We start from the raw sequence: 19,288 nt of genomic DNA, 5'->3' as shown, positions 1-19,288 counted from the left end.
GATGGAGTTTTACGTTTTATGTAGGGAAAAATGCTGGCTTCAGTTTTAAACTGGTTTGATATTTGGTAACAAAAGATTAGACCCAATCTCTAGTTGGATAACCGCCCCATATTAATTTCATTGTATGATATAGAAATCAGAGTCAAAGTTATATGATCGAAATTCTTCAAAGAGCACATGATATGCACACACAGTAAACTAAACCAGGGGCTGGCCCCGTGGCCGAGTGGTTAAGTTCGCATGCTCTGCTTCGGCAGCCCAGGGTTTCGCCAGTTCAAATCCTGGGCACGGACACGGAACTGCTCATCAGGCCACGCTGAGGGGACGTCCCACATGCCACAACTAGAAGGACCCACAACTAAAAATACACAACTAAGCACGGGGGGGTGCGGGGGCTTTGGGGAGAAAAAGGAAAAATAAAATCTTTAAAAAAAAAAAAAACTAAACCAAACCACTGAGAAAAAGGAGGCAAAACCAACCAACAAAAAAAAAAGCCTTGTCCTGAAAATTAACAACAATCTCATAGGAGGCCCAATTATAAATGAACACAGCACAGCAGAACTGCTCTCATTCAGTGGAATTGTACTCCGCATCAGGAGTTCAGGCAAATCGCGTATTCTGAAAACAAAGATTACTGAAACACACCCAGCCTCAGGCAACACAAATTATGGGAAATTTCCCGAATGTATTAATACTAAATATTTTCCCTTAGTTGTTCTCCTCACTCATTTTCCTCGTGCAACCAAACCTGGCTTTCAGTTTGGCGTCCCCTAATCCATGGTCCAGCTTCCAGCACTGAGGAAGGACATCCCCTAGTGGCTGGGAGGGTGGTAACTCCTTCCAACCACTACACTCCCAGAGGATCACCCAGACACACCCGTGACCAATTACAAAAGGCTCTATTGAGCATTTGCTCTGCACAAACTATTAGGCTGATTAAGCCAGAACCGACTGATTTTTTATCTTGTCCTTGTCATCATACTCATCAAGCACTATGTGCCAGGCACTCTATCTGGTGACAAGCGGTTTCACTAAAGGGTGGACCTGCAATCAAATCTAACCTTACCTCACAATCCACACCTGCACTATCTCCTTTGCTACTCCCACAAAACCCCTACTGATACACATTCAGATTACAGGAGCTTACTGTTTACAGAGAAGCGGATGAATGGCCTAGGAACAAAGAACCTTCCACCCATCCCAATTTTCATTTGCAGTTACTGATTTAACAGTTATCTTAAAGGAATAATGGTCTGAATATCCAAGTGTCTGCATTACAGATTTTTATTTGTTCCTCTAGTAAAGCTCAAGGGATAAGAATTATTTTCCAATGATGAAAAAAACACTCATCTCCACTGTACTGTTAAGGGGGTTTGGGGAGTTTTTGAGGATAGCATATCCACATTTCCACCTTATTCCCATGTAGGAGGCACTACCGCTCTTCATGTATCATCTCATTTAACCCTAACAGACCTAGTGGAAATATCAGTATGTAGAAAGAGAGGCAGCATGGATAAAGCTATAAAATCTACCAAATCTATGTCAGCACAGATAATAATATACTTGCCATCACATCTTGATGGTCACTTCAAGGTCACAGCGCTACATAATTTACTGTCTTCATGGTAGTCAGGATCAGACATGCTTTCTGAGAAAATGAGTATTTTACAGTTTCTAACAACTTTAATTTTCCCCAAATACTGACTGTTTGTAAAACAGAAACCAATAATTGCAATGATATTTAATGTATTATAACTTCCATTAAGAATCACCAGTACATACATATTTTCACTAACTTTCCTTCTTACAAGTATTTTCATTCAGCTAAGTGCCACAGTGAACCAGAATACCTTGCCTGCAGTGACAGATGAGCCAAAACTGCGAGGCAGGAATTCAATTTAGATTTCTCCACCCAAGCTGCTGCTGGTTCACTCTGTCTCCGGCTCTGGGACTCATATTTCTAAAATAACAATAAGGACTTGGAAGGAAAAGGAAATCTCCAACTGACTTCTCTTCTAGGGCCAAAAGAGCCACAAATAAGAACAAAGAAGAGCTGATTAACAGCAAAGAGGGTTTGAAACAGCAGAGGGGCGGATAGGGAGAATGTTGTGGAGGAGAGAACGTGCTGTGACTAATCTAAGATCCCCCAGGGGCTTCACACATAATTAGGAGCTTAGAAGGACTTCAGCATTTTGCTTTTTCCTTTAAAAGTGTGGCCTAAAGTGTATATGGGAGGGGAACAGTTTTGGTGCTATTCTACTGTTTTTAGGATTATAATTACAATTAAAGAGGATCTTCAACAAGTTTGTCTTTTTTTTTTTAGCTTTTACCATTTTACGTGGTTTTAACTTACACCAAGAGTGCTTCAGAGGGGCCGGCCCCGTGGCCGAGTGGTTAAGTTCGCACGCTCCACTTCAGCAGCCCAGGGTTTCACCGGTTCAAATCCTGGGCGTGGACGTGGCACTGCTCATCAAGCCATACTGAGGCAGCCTCCCACATGCCACAACTAGAAGGACCCACAACTAAAAATATACAACTATGTACCGGGGGGTTTTGGGAGAAAAAGGAAAAATAAAATCTTTAAAAAAGAAAAGTGCTTCAGAGCAAAGGACACTGTTCTCTCTTCCTTTTAGGGGTGGGGGTTGTCACTAGAGAACTAAATGATGGCACAGAGGCTGGCCTCTCCTCCCCAGTCTCTGCTAGTCACTGTTATTAAACCATCACTGATCACACTCAACTTCCAGTCCCAGGGAACACATAACAGCATCTAGTGTCACCTTTTGGTTTCCAACAATATTTAGAATCTTAGTCTTTATTCATTCTTTTCTTTTCTACTACCACAAACCTATCAATCATGAAAGAGACTTTCATAGCTTTAATTTTTCTAGAAAAGACCATGAAGTGATTTGAACTCTCTAGAAAACATATTCACAAGGTAGCAGACTGAGAGAAACTAAAGGAAATTTCCTATAAGCGCTATTCAACAAGAACTTTTGACTAAGCAGAAGTCTGCTCCCCTGACCCCAAACTGGACTTTTGAACAAAAGGCAACAAGCTACTGAGAAATAAACTGATGTGCTGCAGATTCTTAAAAACAAAACAAAAGACCTGGGCACAACTAAAAGCAACCCACAGAATCACCCATTTTCTAGGGCTTGCGATTCATGGTGTGTTCCCTGTACCAGCAGATCTGCAACACCTGGAAGCTTGCTCGAAATGCAGAGCACAGACGTAGTCCAGAGCCCCCGAGTGTGGCCTACATCTCAACAAACTCCTCAGGACTCAGCGGCACACAGAAGCTTGGGAGGCACCGCTCCAAGGTACCCCCTAGGTTCTCCATGGTGCCTAAAACTGGCTTCAGAATGATTACCCAGAGGAACTATAATATTCCTATATAAAAAGAACCATTAAGGGCTTAGATGAAAACTTCTGCTGAAATTAAAAACAAAATGGCATTTGGAGTTAAAAACTTATATAAAACACAGCATTCTGAAAGCATTCTAGTTGACTGAAGTACCACTAAGCTGCAAAGAGAAAGGTTATTAATGCCTATAACCCATCCTGACACTTTCATTCACCCGGTGCTTTATATTGGAAAACTCCATTCTTTTCATTTGGTCTTTTAAGAACCTCTTAAGATGGTGGTCCATGACAACACAGGCCTCATGTGTAATTCTACTTTAGAATTTAAGATTATGAGGAGATACCAGTGAAGAGCCACTTTTAATTGAAAAGAAAGCCTGTCCTTCTCTGCCATGAACATTTATTATGTCCTCAGTTTCTTACCTTATTACCCAAGGCCCACTGAGCAGAATGACCTATCTCCATCAACTGCCCCCTCCAGAAAAGCTGCAAATTTGGTGTCCCACACAAAAAAGGAGGTTACTAGAAGGAAGGAATCCAATGGCATAGGAGGGAGCATTTACTAAAGAATACCCTAGGAAAAAAGTACAATGGCTAAGTTTTTGATTCTACATATTTTCTAATAATCCCGGATGTTCCATGAGATTGTATCCAAACTAACACTTAACACAAGCAAGTAGAAGGGGACATACACATACACAATAATGATTAAACTTCCCATCCCCCGGCTAAACCTTCTGTAACTTGAAAATAATTCCTCAAACAAATTAACACAAAACTATGGTTTAATCTAGTTCATTGTTTCCCTAAAATAATATAATGACATTAAGCCACCATAACACCAGTGATTAAATTCTATCATATCAAACTACCTGCAATATGGTAGAGAATTTAAAGAAATTCACAATTAATAACTATAGACCAATCAGTTATTCTGCAGTTTACATCTGCTGTCACTGTCTTGAGGACGTCACATGGTGATTATCCATGGAGAAAAAACCTTCCTAACGTTGCTTTCCTATCTATATAGGCCAGCAAGGTTACAAGAGAAGATGGACATGAATGAAGGATAGCCAACAGCTTTGTGGGCAACACCCCCAGATTCTAAATAATGTCGATAATCATTTCAAAGTGGCATAATAGGCATGCAACTGTGGAGAAAAACACACAGAACAAAAGCTCATGAACGACCCCACGTACATATTAAATAACATCAACCACACAAAGGAAACCAGACTCACGTGAGGGGAATAGCGTTTGTTTTTGATTGTCTTCTGCTTTTCAGGGCCCGAAGTCTATCACCTTGAGTCACTCCGCTGATTTCGTCATCATCACTGTACTGTATAAGTAAAAAAATACTGAGCTACTGATTTAAGTTGCACTTATTAATGCAGTAAAGCACAGCACCTACATTTATCCACACACACATGTACACACACACACGATACACTTAACTTTCTGCTGAACTCTAAAATACTTTGTTGCTTTCCAAATAAAGCTACAGGTCACATTTCAAGATAACCAAAAGGTGACTTTCACAGACACAGAACCCAATAGCACTCGTTATGAAACATATCGACAGTGAAGAGGCATAATGGGTTTTCAATATCAAAAACATCCTTTGGTAAATTTCACAATCTACTTACCACTACTTAATATAGTATCACTCTCCCCTAAAGAACTCTTGGTTCTTTAAAGTCCTCCATCTGAGAACGACTGGTTCCCTAAGTGAGCTGTCACAAAATGGAGAAAAAGCGGGGGACGGGGAGAGTAACTAGGCCCATCTAACGAGCTTACTTCACAAATGTCTTTTTTCCACCAGTGCCTAGTAAATAAAAAAAACTTTAGTTTTATGGACACATTACCTTGTTTTAACCATTTTGAATAAAAAGTTCCTAGAGAGGGCTATAAGTATAAAAAAAAAAAGTGTGACGATAATCCCTCAAAATGCGCTTTATTATTTTTATCTACAATTTTCTCCATGCCCTGAAAGGTTCTCAACAGCATTTAAAGCAATGACAACAGCGTGATGGGGACGCTTCGATTACCAGTTCGGGTTCCTGCTTGTCTTGATTCTCGACCCCACTAATTGAAATGTCATCAACAGCCAAGAGGAGTTTTGAGACAGCTGCTCTGTGTTTTCCATTCTCCTGACCCCTTAATTTTTGACGAAAATAGTCACCTTCCAACCAGAGGTTTGTCTGTTTCCTAGAGCATTTAAATAACATCATCAAAATACAGCTTTTCAGAAAAATACATACGAACAACTTTCTCCTATTAGACTATCCACTGTCACCAGAGACTAAGAAAAATTCTACTCCCATCATTTTCCAGACCCACGTGTTCCCTGAGGAATTACAAAAGCTCTCTGTTAACTTACATCACCAGAAATTGTTGCTGAGGCCCAATCACGGAGCCAGGTCTACAGATTCTGACCCAGGCAATGGTCTCAGCGGCTGTCATCCTGTAATGCTTCATGATGTAGCAGGCTATCAGCGTGCCCGTCCGGCCAAGGCCCGCTAGGAAAAGAAACAAAGCAATCAGATCCGTCTCACGGACTCAAGAATTTTGTTGCTGAGGGAAAATGTTTTTAAAAGGCTTCCCATGATTCTGCTCCCCTCACCAGTGGTTCTCAAGTTTGCATGCACACTCCAAACACCTGGAGAGTTTTGGAAAATACTGGCTCTGACCTCCAGAATTCTGATTCACTGGGTACGTGATACAGCCTGGAACTAGAGATTTCTAAAATTCCCCAGCTGATTCTGTGTATCGCTAAGACTGAAAATCACTTTCTAAGCCATGATTCTCAGGAAGTGCAGTTTTCTACTCTGGGTTTTCTGTTCATGGTACCAAAAACACAGGCTTAAAACCTTGCACTTTCTCCCTCATCTAACAGTTTTTTCTACTCTACTTTCATACCGATTTTCACATGGATCTATTTATTTATTTAATTTCCGTCTTCTCTCCAAAGTCCCTCCACTACATAGTTATGTATTTTAGTTGTGGGTCCTTCTAGTTGTGGCATGTGGGACACCGCCTCAGCGTGGCCTGATGAGTGGTGGTGCCATGTCCGTGCCCAGGATCCGAACCAGTGAAACCCTGGGCGGCCAAAGCGGAATGCACAAACTTAACCACTCGGCCTCAGGGCCGGCCCCCACATGGATTTATTTTTTTACTCTATTCCTGCTGTCCTCCTTTACTCTCATCTAGACCACTGGCATTACTTTTTGTGATGGTTAATTTTATGTATCAACATGGCAAGTCTAGTTGGACAAGACTGGTGAACTCTGAGTACGCAGACTGCTCTCCATAACGTGGATGCGCCTCATCCAATCAGCTGAAGGTCTGAACAGAAGCAAAAGACTGGCCTCCCCAAGCTGGAAGGAATTCTCCAACAGATTGCCTTTCGACTTTGCACCATCGGCTCTCCGGGGTCTCCAGCCTTCCAGCCCACTGCAGACCTCGTACTTGCCAGTCTCCACACACATGTAAGCCAATTCCTTATAATAAATCACCTTCCATACATATGCACATCCTGGTTCTGGCTGTTTCTCTAGAAAACCCTCACTGATCCAGATTTTAGTACCATGAAATAGCACGCTACTGTAACAATATGGGAAAACGTGAAAGTGGCTTTGAAATTGGAATTGTAAAGGCTTCAAAAATTTTAAGGCACATGTTAGAAAAAAACTTAGATTGCCTCAAAGAAACTGTTAGTAGGAATATGGGCGTTAACACTGATTCTGGTGCAAATCAGATGGAAATGAGGACTGTGTTATTGGAAACTGGAAGAAAGTCCTGGTTGTGAGAAAGTGACAAAAACCCTGGCTGAAAAGCATTCTAGTGCCTTTTGAAAGGTAGGCCTGGTGACTGACAACCCTGGATATTTAGCAAAGGAGATTTGTAAGCAAAGTGTTGAAGACGCAGCCTGGTTTCTCCTTACTGATTATAGTCAAGTGTGCGAGGAGAGAGATGAATTGAAGAAAGGATTGTTAAGCATAATGGAACCAGAAACTAAACATTTAGAAAAATCTAGGCCTAGCCATATTGCAAAAAGTGAGAAAGTTGTGTTCTGGAGCAAGGATGTGGTCAGTCAACTCCACAAAGAGAATACCCATGGATTTAATCAGCCCTCTCAGCAGAAGCCAGAGAGGGTGATGGCATTCTATCAGCAGACAGACTGCCAATTTGGACTAAAGGGATGGACACACGATGAAATAAAGGCAGGCTTTCAGATTTCTGGGACTCTATAGGACTGAACATTAGAGTCATCTGGCTGCAAACAAGCCTCATCCTCCAAGAAAAGGAAAGCATGACGCCGAGGGTGATGCAGAGGTCAACAGGGCTGCCACGGCCACCACAGGTCTGCGGATCAAGGCTATCTACTCCTGGGTTTCATGGGGTGGGCCACCTCCCTGGTTTCAGTAGACCTCAAGGGTAGGGCCACTGTCTAGGGCCAAGGGGGTGAGGCTGCCACCCCAGTGGGCATATAGTACAGAGAATCGAGCCACAGAGGATATTGTCGAGCCGTACGGTCTAACAGCATTTGCCTTGCTAGGTTTGGACATGCTTGAGGCCTGTCACCCCTTCCTTCTTTCTCATTTCTCCAGTTTGGAATGGGAATGTCTATTCTATGCCTGTCTCATTATTGTGTTTCAGAAGCAAATACCTCGTCTACTTTCACAGGTTCACAGCTGGGGAGGAATTCTGCCTCAGGATTAATTGTAGCCAGAGTGTCACCTGTACCTGATTTAGAGGCTATTGAGAGGAGACTTTGGACTTGGGATTGATGCTGGATGGGTTAAGAGATTCGGGGCTGTTGGGATGAGGTCAACGGATTTTACATGCGAGGAACTGTGTCCCCCAAAATCCGTATGTTGAAGTCCTAACTCCCAATGTAAGTGTCTCTGGGAAAAGGTCCTTCATGGACGCAATTAACACTAAATAAGGTCATGGGGTGAGGGAGCACTTAGTCCAAGAGGACTAGTATTCTTCCTCATAAGAAGAGGAAGAGACACCAAGAGAGAGGGAATACAGAGGACAAAAACAAGGTGGCTGTCTGCAGGCCAGGAAGACAGGCCTCGCCACACACCAACCCTACCAGCACCTTGATCTTGGACCTCCAGCCTCCAGAACTGTGAGAAATACATTCCTGTTGTTGAAGTCACACAGTCTGTGGTATTCCGTCATGGTACCCTGAACAAACTAATACACCTCCTAATGAATCTCACTTTTCACTTGATAATCCAATCTTCACAGGCAACAGTTTTCTTCCCAAATCAAAGACCTAATCATATCAAATTCTCTTCAGGTTTTTAACCTTTAATCAGTCAACCTCAGGATTTCTCAGCCTCAGCACACTAACCTTTGGGGCTGGACAGTTCTTTGTGGTGGGGGCGTCCTGTGCACTGTAGGATGTTTAGGAGCATCTCTGGCCTCCACCCACTATGTCAGAAGTAACCCTCCCCCTAAGTTGTGACAACCGAAACATGTCTTCAGACATCAGCAAATGTCCCCTGGATACAAAAACCACTCTGAATGAGCACGTTAGCTGAGAATAACCTTAATTGCTTGTCATAATAAAAAAAAAAGATGAAATAATCAATGTTGAATTGTGTTTGTTTTAATTATGGTAAAATATACATAACATAAAATTTACCATTTTTGTACATACAACATTTTCCTGATTTCATTTACTTCTCTATGTTTCCTTTTAGCATCACTGAGCATTTTTAAGGCAACTGTTTTAAATTCTTTGTCAGGTAATTCAAAGACCCATGTTTCTTTTTTAAAAGATTTTATTTTTCCTTTTTCTCCCCAAAGCCCCCCAGTACATAGTTGTATATTTTAGTTGTGGGTCCTTCTAGTTGTGGCATGTGGGATGCCGCCTCAGTGTGGCCTAATGAGTGGTGCCATGTGTGCTCCCAGGATCCAAATCGGAGAAACCCTGGGACACTGAAGCAGAGCATGCGAACGCAACCACTCAGCCACGGGGCTGGCCCCATGACCCATGTCCCTTTACGGTTGCTTTCTGGAGGTCGTTTGAACCACTGTGAAGTGTGCAGTTCAGTGGTGTGGACAAACTCACACTGCTGTGCCCCCACCAGTAGCAGGCTGTGTGTGTGCGCTCCGTGGCTGGCGGGCACGGCGCTCTCTACGCTGCCAGATCCCACGAGTTTACTGTGTTGTTCAAGTCCTCTATTTCCTTATCTTCTGTCTGGTTGTTCTGTCCCTTACTAAAAGTGGGATATTAAAATTCCAACTATTATTGTACAACTGTTTATTTTTCCCTTCAATTCTGCCAATTTTCCTTCACATATTTAGGTCTGTTATTAAGAATGTAAAATGTTTATAATTGTTGTATCTTTTTGCTGTATTTAACCTTTTACTAATATATAATGTCCTTTTTTGTTTCCTGTAATCTTTTTTGATTAAAAGTCTACGTTGTCTGATATTAGTCTAATCACCTTTGTTCACTTTTGGTTACTATTTACATGAAACATCTTTTCCCATCCTTTCACTTTCAACCTATTTGTGTCTTTGGATGTGAACCGAGCCTCTTTTACATGGCATATAGTTGGATTATTATTTTCTTAAGCCATTCTTTCCATCTCTGTCTTTTGATTCGAGAGTTTACAACAAAGGTTACAATAATATTAGCCTTCATAATTGTCCATGTATTTGCTTTCTCAGAGATCTTTATTTCTTCACAGGGCTTCGAGTGACTGTCTAGTGTCCTTTCATTGAACCTTGAGCATTTCTTGCAGGGTAGGCCTAGTGGTAGCAAACTCCCTCAGCTTATAATTATCTGGGAACGTCTTAATTTCTCCCTCATTTTCGAAGGACAGCTTTGCCAGATATAGGATTTGTGGTTGACAGTTTTTTCCCTTCAATACCTTGACTATATCCACCCACTGCCTTCTGGCCTCCAAGGTTTCTGAGGAGAAATCTGCTCATGATCTTACCGGGACTCCTTGTATGTGATAAGTCGATTCTCTCTGGTTGCTTTCAAGATCCCCTTGTCTCTGACTCTGGAGTGATTATAAAGTATCTTGGTGTAGGTCTCTGAGTTTAATGCTGCTTAGAGTTAGCTGAGCTTCTCTGATAGTTACATGCATGTCTTTCATCAAATTTGGGAAGTTTTCAGCCACTATTTCTTCAAATTATCTCTCTGCGCCTTTCTCTCCCTTCTCCTTTGGGATTCCCACAATCCACACACTGGTCCACTTTACAGTGTGCCAGAGATCCCTTAGACTCAGTCCACTTTTCAATTTTCTTCCTTTCTGCTGCTTAGACTTGATCATTTCAAGTGTCCTATCTGCAAGTCCACCGATGCTTTCTACTGCCTGCTCATGTCTGCTTTTGAATCTCATCAGTAAATTTTTCATTTGAGTTACTATACATTTCAGTTCCAGAATTTCTTTTTGGTTCCTTTTTATGTATTCTACTTCCTAACGATGCTTCCATTTTGTTTATACATTGTTCTCCTGACTTTGTCCACATTTTCTTTTAGCTCTTTGAGTATCTTTAAGACAGCTGTTCTAATGTCTTCGTCTAGTAAGCCCACCATTTGGTCTTTCTCAGGGACAGTTTCTGTGGATTCCTTTTTTCCTTTGAATGAGCTATACTTTCCTGTTTCTTAGTATGCCTTGTGAATTTTTGGTGAAAATTGGACATTTGAATCTTATAATGTGGTAACTTTGGAGATTACATTTTGGCTGTTCCCCAGGTTTGCTGTTTTTTTCTTTTTCAATGTTGAACTTCTCTTAAAATAAATATATTCCTTGTCTTCTTAATCAACTATCTAACAAGAGGAGAAAAGTTAAATAAATCCCTAGCACATTCATATGACGTACTATTACACATTCATTCACGCATTCAATAACTGTTTATTAAGTGCCAGGTACTGTTCTAGCTGCTGAAAACATAGCAACTTGTTAGAATATAAACTCCACAAAGACTCTTGGAGTCTGCTCTGCTCATTGACATACCCTAGAACCTACCAAACAGTAGGCACTGAATAGATATCTGATGAATAAATTAATGCATTTCAATGTGATAAGGCTTTACAGAGTTAACAAGAATATATATATATATTTCTTTTAAAGATTGGCACCTGAGCTAACATCTGTTGCCAATCTTCTTTTTCTTCTTCTTTTCCCCAAAGCCCCCCAGTAATAGTTGTATATTCTAGTTGTGGGTCCTTCTGGCTGTGCCACTTGGGACGCCACCTCAGCACCACTTGCTGAACAGGGCCATGTCCGCGCCCAGGACCTGAACCAGCAAATCCCTGGGCTGCCAAAGTGGAGCGCGAACTTAACCAGGCGGCCACAGGGTCAGTCTCCTATGAATACAATTTAATTTACTACACTTTTCATATGAAATTAGGGTTTTAAAAGCATTCTATAAAGAACACAGGTACCTATAAATGTACAGAGTTTTAATGTCAATCATACCTCAATAAAGTGGTTTTAAGAAAAAAGCAACTTACAAAAGAAAACAACAGTCATTCTTTTAAAAACAAAGGCATGGGGCCGGCCTGTGGCTGAGTGGTTAAGTTTGTGTGCTCCGCTTTGGCGGCCCAGGGTTTCACCAGTTCAGATCTTAGGCGTGGACATGGCACTGCTCATCAGGCCATGCTGAGGCGGCATCCCACATGGGACAACTAGAAGGAGTCACAACTAAAAATATACAACTATGTACCAGGGGGCTTTGGGGCGAAAAAGGAAAGATAAAATCTTTAAAAACAAAGGCAGCTTCAAGTGTCCTGGCATATCTAAATGAGTGTAGTATGATTCTACACATATATACATACACGTCCACCATTCTTTAACCAACCCAAGAAACATACCTTTACAATGTACTGCAACGGCACCCTCAGCATTTTCACAAATATCCAGAAATTCTTTGACAATGGCATCAGTAGGGGTGCTGCCATCCGCAAAGAAAAGATCATAGTGATCGAAGCCAGCACTCGTAAAGCGTTTGGCATCATACATCCTTTTATTCAGACGGACAATGGTAGTCACATTGTGATTCTTAAAATACGGAATATAAGCCTCAGGAGAATGTTGGTGGTAACCTACATAAAGAAATTCACCAGATGTTGTGAAATCAGAAAGAAAACAATGGATAACAATTTCACCTGTAATTCACCAGGAAACAGTATGAATATTAATTTGACTATAAGTTTAAAAAAACAAAAAAGTTAAAATCCAGGCAGAATGATGTACTAAAATGACCACGCATACTTAACTACTTAAGACAGTCAAGCTTAGTCTAACTCTTCAGCATCTTTCAAAAGAAAATACAGAAGGGATACCTTTCTTTCTTTTTTTTTTTTGTGAGGAAGACTGTTGCTAAGCTAACATCTGTGCCAATCTTCCTCCATTTTATGTGGGATGCCGCCATAGTGTGGCTTGCCAAGCAGTGCAAGGTCCATGCCCGGGATCCGAACCTGCGAACTCCGGGTTGCCGAAGTGGAGAGAATGAGCTTAACCACTACGCCACCGGGTTGGCTACCAGAATGGATACTTCTAATAATAAAACTATACTGGTCTCATATTTTTGCATACCACTTTCAAGTCTTGTTCTTGAATGAGGTCCACAGAAGGCAAGAAATCGGTCTGGTATTATCCAATTTAAATCTCCATTTTCTGCTTTCTGCAAAGGGAAAACCAGTACAATTCATTTTTAAACTTAATCTCCTCTCCACACCCCTTCTTAATACTGTGTGTCTGAAGGACTTCAAATCCATTTGCTTTAGCACGAAAACATAAATGACTATGAGACAGAAAACTAAAATCTAGCTGGCTATGACTATTCCCAGGGAACAGTCAGTTAACTTCTAGTCCTCATCACTTTCTATTAATGGCATTTCTTTGCCAGGGTGAAAATTTCTTTGCTAGTCTTTGGAAACTGGAGCTGACTGCTGCTATCCACAATCTACCTAAGTACTTCGGTTATTTTATCTGAGCAAATTTTCATGCAGTTGTTGCTAATTAATAAGAAAGCAAACTTTTCCATCCTGAGGGATCTGGAAACTTCTGTTTTTCTGAATAGCTAACTGGCTTCCAATATGAGCAATCTTGACTCCTTGAACAAACAAGAGAAAACTATGTATTTAGGTTCTTGGCTTCTCAATATTTACTTTTTATTTGTAGCGAGACACCTTTCCATTATTTCACACTTAATAAGAGGGTCAATGAAAAGTTTTCAGGAAACCCACCAGGAAATCCAAAATTGTAAGTATAGTGAGATCACACTATGTCTCTAGATCAAAACATGACTATAAACTGAGATTTACAATGCTTCACTTTCTGCTATTACACCCTTTGGATTGAGTTACCACCTCAATTATTGTAATATATAGTTCAAGACGAACAATAGAAACGGGTAGACAAAGACTTAAGCAGGAAGAAGGAGATAGTTGATAGTGGAGGAGGAGAGAACTAGTGATAAAAACAAGATCAATTAGCTTTGCAACTGGGGTGTGTATATGAGTACCCAAGAACAAGTAAGAAATAAACTCAGAGTTGCTTGAACATCTATCTACAGGCCAGGCGGGTAACCCATAACCAATTTACTTGACTCAATTATTGGTGAGCCCATGTTCCATGCTAAAAGGTCTAAGCAGAAATGAGGACAAGTGTTGCCAGATGTTCCAATTTTGAAGTGAAGCCAGAAATATGGAGGGTTTTTTTTGTTTGTTTTTTGTTTTTTTGATGAGGAAGATGGGGCCTGAGCTAACATCTGTTCTAATCTTCCTCTATTTTGTATGCAGGTCGCTGCCACAGTGTGGCTTTCATGAGTGGTGTGTAGGGTCATGCCCAGGATCCAAACCCACGAACCCTAGGCCGCTGAAGCAGAGCACATGAACTTAACCACTATGCCACTGGGCTGGCCCCAGAAATCTGGAGTTTTTAACGAGAAACCCGTGATTAGATTTCAATGAATCGTAGGCATTATAGATTATAAGATACACCCTGAATTAGAGAAGTTGAAAGAGGAAAAAATGGACATGATGGAATCAATGCAAGACACTAATCCCAAAATTTCTAAATACACTGCAAAGACTAAACCAAACCAGTCTGTGAGCTACCCGTGGTCTGCAGCTACCTAAACAGTTCCCTGTGCCTCGGTGCAGCTTCACGGAAAGCAAGAGGCGTTTGTGCGTGACCCTGCACCTCCCTGCAAAGCTGCAGTTTCCGCACTCGTGACAGGGAAGCTGCTCAGACCCTATGACCCCTTAGTCACACACAAGGGCAGCCCTGTTCTACAGCGAAGAAACTAGTTTCTAGTCATTTTGCTCACCTAAAAAGAGAAAGTAGATTTTATCTTTAAATGTTTAATTTTATAAGGACAAGCACAAAAAAATGGTGTTAATAATTAAATTACACTCAGTAGTTTAAGGTCGTAATTAAATATACATTGAACTTTAGAAATGTATTGCTATTACAGAGAAGGAAAGATAGGGTTGGCCCGAATGAATCACCGATATGCTTTCACATCTTTGGCACATCACAGTAATGACTGATTGTAACTATCAACCCATTTCATCAACAAAATGGTTCAGTTATACCTAAGAGTTTAAAGAACAGCTACTTTAAGAAAGTGACTGCGAAAGAGCAGTTATCTGAGGATTCCAGATGGCGCTGCACAGAGCACTGTCCGTGGAATCACTCCATTCTTAGTGAGAATGTCTGCTCAAGGTAACTCAGTTGGGATAAAAAGACTAGATTCCACCAGTATTCTTGGCCGAAAAAACCCTGTAGCACAGCATCTTAGTCATTTCTTATTCGGAAGGTGGAATGGTAAAATCAAATTACTTACTCTTTTAAAAGAAAAAACACACCAGATTAAAAACTGTAGAGGACACCTGTGGGTTTCCCTGCCTGGACTCTCTTCTCCCTTTTTTCTATCTGTAGAGTTTGATAGGGCTGACCCCACCACTGCAGCTCCTGGGATGGCCAGCGTATTCTAAACCCACCCACCCCTAACACAGTGTGGTTCAGGGCTAGGGACAGGACGTAAGCCAGGCCAGTGAGAGGAATTCGTCTTCTGCAGGGGCCTTGAAGTCAAAGCTGCTGGTGGCCATCTTCATCACTGCTCAGGAGGGCCGGCCTGAACAAAACTTGCTTCAGCCCAATTTCTGGTAAGTGTTTGAGCACCTGAATCTGGTCATGTGTGACGTCACACCTGCTCCTGGATTTTTTTATGTAAGTCAATAAATTTTCCCCTTGTTATTTAAGCCATTTGTGTTTACTTTTTGTAATTTGCAAACAGAAGTGTCCTGACTTCATACAAACAGAAGGTTATAATAAAAACAGATATCTTCTCGAGGTAACTAAATGTATAATGACTATTCGTCTCATCAGATCCTATGTTAAGGGTTTAATAAACATTATCTTATTTAATCACTAAATGAAAGTCATCAATACTAAAAAAATTTAAACTTCACATTAAAGAGAAATGCCTAGGAGCACACTCATACACTCTGGGAGGATGCATTGAATGCAGAAATCGCCACTAAGAACAGGGACTACAGAAATGGTGGTCAGAGGATAAAGATTTGACTTTTTTTACTCTATACAGATCTAAATTGTTCAACTTTTTAAAAAGCAAGAGTATTACTTCTGTAAGTAAAACATGAATAAAAGAGTTTTTAAAAGGAATATCCTTGAAAACTTACTTCATAATGTTCATATTCATCAAGGTTAAATGAGTTGAAATTAAGGAAGCCATAATGCATTGCCTAAAATCCAAAGGAAAGCTTTTAAGAACAAAGATGCAAATAAGGAAACAATTTCCAATCCAATTGCCTAAGAATAAATATCAGAAGGCACCCCAGAAAAGCATTATTATATTTGGATTATGTTCCATTGAATAGTTTTTAAAGGAGGTGGGCTATGTCTTTTAAACACTTCCTTTATTTGGAAAATTAGTTATAACAACGTATTTTAATGTAATTTGATTTTTCCTTTCCCTTCATCAATCATCCTATCCATGCAGAACTAAATAATCCAGCCTTCAAAGTCACCCTACTAACTTACTAGACCAACACTACTCAGGTTTCAAATATAAGGTATCACCCAGGGGTCCCTAAATCCATAATGCAGGGGGAAGAAGTCAAGGCTAGTTTATCCCAAATAAATCCCACACACTTCATAAATACCTTCACTTTCAAGTTCTTCTGAACAGTCTTCAATTAAGAGATTAATGTTCCCTATACCAAAGACAGCCCAGAGATCAACACTAAAATTCAAAATTGTGAGGGAAAAAAATTCTTTCAGCAAGAAAAAAATGCCTAAAATGTCTGTTCTATTCTGTAGCCTGACTCTGAGTGGCAGTGGGCAGGGCACGCTAAGAGAACTAGGCAGAGTGTCTCTTCTAAGACAAGGGCAAGCTGGAGGCCCTAAGAAGTGGCCGCTGCTCCCCAGTCACTGGGCCAGACAGAACCTAAGCAAGAATTCTTGACCAGCAAGGTATTCTTGGTTCAAAAGAGGAGGCTCTGTAAACCCAGTTTTCAAAATTTAAACTCTGAAATACGAATGAAAAATAAGAACACTACATACCAAACAAAAGTCCCTCACTTTATAAAATATGGTTAAGTTCTAATTCCAAGACCAAGTCCATAAGGAATTTTATTTCTTTGAATTCTAAATACTCAAGTTATGTCATGATATTTGGACTACAGCTGTTCCCAACAGAATGATATAATAAAATGTAGTTTATAGGCAATTTCTATTCTCCTTTGAATTTCATAAGGAGATCCTATTAGAAGTCACACTAAAATTAAAACAATTACATTTATAAATGTTTCATATATGCAATAATCTTCAAAGTCAGTCACAAATAAAAATGTTTAAATTGAAAATTAGAAGCTGTCAACTCTTCAATAAAATTAAATATAGCATGAAAAAAGCAATCTTTGGCCTGTAGTTTCAGCTAATTAGACTTTAGATACAATATCTGATTGAAAAAACTGAGCTAAGAACTATAGAAACTGCTATAGAATGTTATAGTACACCAGTCCCGAGGCCCTCAAAGTTTTTCTTCTCTTCTTTTAAAGGTGGTGGGAGTGGAAGGAGCCCCAGGACCAGGACCAGTATGCCGCCTCCAAGGGGTCCACCTGGCAGGGACTGTGACTGCACCTGCTGTCTGTCTGTCTCCTGACAGCCCCCTCTGCCTACCCCGCCTGTCCTGAGGCCTGATGAAGCCGCCCCAGTGTGTGGCGACCACCTCAGTCAGCTCCACACACCAGAGTCATTGGACTCCAACCCCCCCCAAAGTAAGTTCCATTTGTCACTGCCTGATACAGGAAAAAGGTACACTAATTAATCTCTGAATGTGCGTACTAATTAGTCCTCTCATTTCAACCCATAAAACTTCTCTCAAAGTAGAAAGCCACTATGTTTCATTATACAAGAAAATAAACTTGGGTTCCTTTTGCCTCTGAAAATTTAAGTCACATAAAACACGCGATGCTGTTGAAGGCTTCTTTGATCCATGGGCTACTCATTCACAGTTCTAGCTTCTTGTACTACCCTGACATTCAAGAAATACTCCTGCAGGAGGGAGTGTTACAAGCAGGGCCTGCTGCGTCACCTAATTCCAGGGGACCCCATTCAGTTAGCCCGAGATGTGAAGGGTGTGCCCTGGAGTCAAAGACTGCAAGCAGTCCTGGATATAAAACACAGGAGTTATTTTAAAATAGCTTTGACAAAGCAGGTAGTGACCTATTTAGTTTCATATAAAATCTAGTAACAAACTAATAGGCTATCCAAATTCTTCTGTTGAACTAGAAATTGAATGCTTGAAGATATAAAAACAAAGTGTTTGACAGTTACTGTGCTATGGAAATGTCTGTTGTAAACAGGATTAATGGGAATCAGACTAATAAAACACATAAATCAAAAAGAACTTGGAAACCAATAATCTATTTTTTTTCTTTGAAATCACAACACACTCAAAACCAGTTCTGGATTTAGAACCTAATTACATAACTGTCTCTTATTGTCCCCTGTTGTTCAAATGGCTTTCCCCCTACTCATACAAAGAAGTATTCAGATTCAGAATAAACTGTTTTCTGGTTTGGTGTCATGCTAATGCTAGGGGGCAAATGGGACACCTCTGACATCATACGCATCTTGGAAGATCTGTGGGGAAAAGGCCTCATCTTCCTTGGACTGTACTTTAGTTCCCCAAAACAACACTGGGTGCACCCCACGAGCCACTTACCTTCTTTACTGCATAAAAACAGTCAAGAAGTGTAATGTAGAAACTGCAACTCCCATAGGCAGCATCTCTGAAATTCCAAAAGTATGGAAATACAAAGCTCAGTTAATTTAATTTTCTGCAGGAGACTTACCTCAAGATGAAGCTGACTAGAATTTAAAATCGAACGTATTCAGGACCAGACTCAAAAATTCTTCCATTTTGGTTTTTAAATAAAGGATACGTCACCAATAGAAACTGCACTGCGGTTTCCACCTGCTCCAGTAGATAGCGTTTTACAGACATGGATCAATAACGATCCCTTCCTAAATTTCAAATGATCTCTCTAGATCATTTCTGCCATTGATTGCCAAGCTTCAAAAGTTTCTTTTTGAGTTCAACCAATCAATATGTACCCCTCCCCCACAAAGGGCAAGGCATTTGAATTTTTTCTTCAAACTGGAAAATACTATATCAAACTGTTAACACGGAAGTGATGCTGTATATACGTGTGTGTGTGTGTGTGTGTGTGTGTGTGTGTGTGTGTGCGTGGAAGCATGTGAATGCTATCTCCATCTAAAGAGGAAAAAAATATTGGGAAATCAAGGTAATATTTGAAATACTAGGTGCAAACTAAAAGGCATCTTGCTCCTTTCATTATGCTTGCATAATTTTTAACAATTTAGTGGGATAACTTCCTTCTGAGTCT

The 19,288-nt window shown here is 40.6% G+C and overlaps 1 protein-coding gene across 45 annotated transcripts in view; it reads right to left on the bottom strand.

Annotated features, from left to right (window-relative positions):
• Window positions 1-19,288, bottom strand: part of CDC14B (cell division cycle 14B) — a 92,459-nt gene that overhangs the window by 16,598 nt on the left and 56,573 nt on the right. For 34 of the 45 annotated variants that reach the window (XR_011431726.1, XR_011431728.1, XR_011431727.1 and 31 more), the window contains 7 exons: window positions 18,604-18,670; window positions 16,055-16,117; window positions 12,939-13,026; window positions 12,215-12,445; window positions 5,744-5,882; window positions 5,412-5,571; window positions 4,605-4,702 (listed from right to left, as the gene is read on the bottom strand). Coding sequence is in view for 36 of the 45 variants with exons in the window: in XM_023627083.2 (XP_023482851.1) it covers window positions 4,605-4,702; window positions 5,412-5,571; window positions 5,744-5,882; window positions 12,215-12,445; window positions 12,939-13,026; window positions 16,055-16,117; window positions 18,604-18,670 (846 nt within the window). In the remaining 9 variants the exon portion in view is untranslated. The remainder of the gene's footprint in view (window positions 1-4,604; window positions 4,703-5,411; window positions 5,572-5,743; window positions 5,883-12,214; window positions 12,446-12,938; window positions 13,027-16,054; window positions 16,118-18,603; window positions 18,671-19,288) is intronic. The other 11 variants (XR_011431730.1, XR_011431735.1, XM_070249029.1 and 8 more) reach the window with 1 other exon arrangement.

The sequence above is a fragment of the Equus caballus genome, chromosome 23 (assembly GCF_041296265.1).
Source record: "Equus caballus isolate H_3958 breed thoroughbred chromosome 23, TB-T2T, whole genome shotgun sequence".
Taxonomy (NCBI): domain Eukaryota; kingdom Metazoa; phylum Chordata; class Mammalia; order Perissodactyla; family Equidae; genus Equus; species Equus caballus.
Note: the sequence above shows the minus strand (reverse complement) of the source record. Positions and strands in the feature narration are given on the sequence as shown.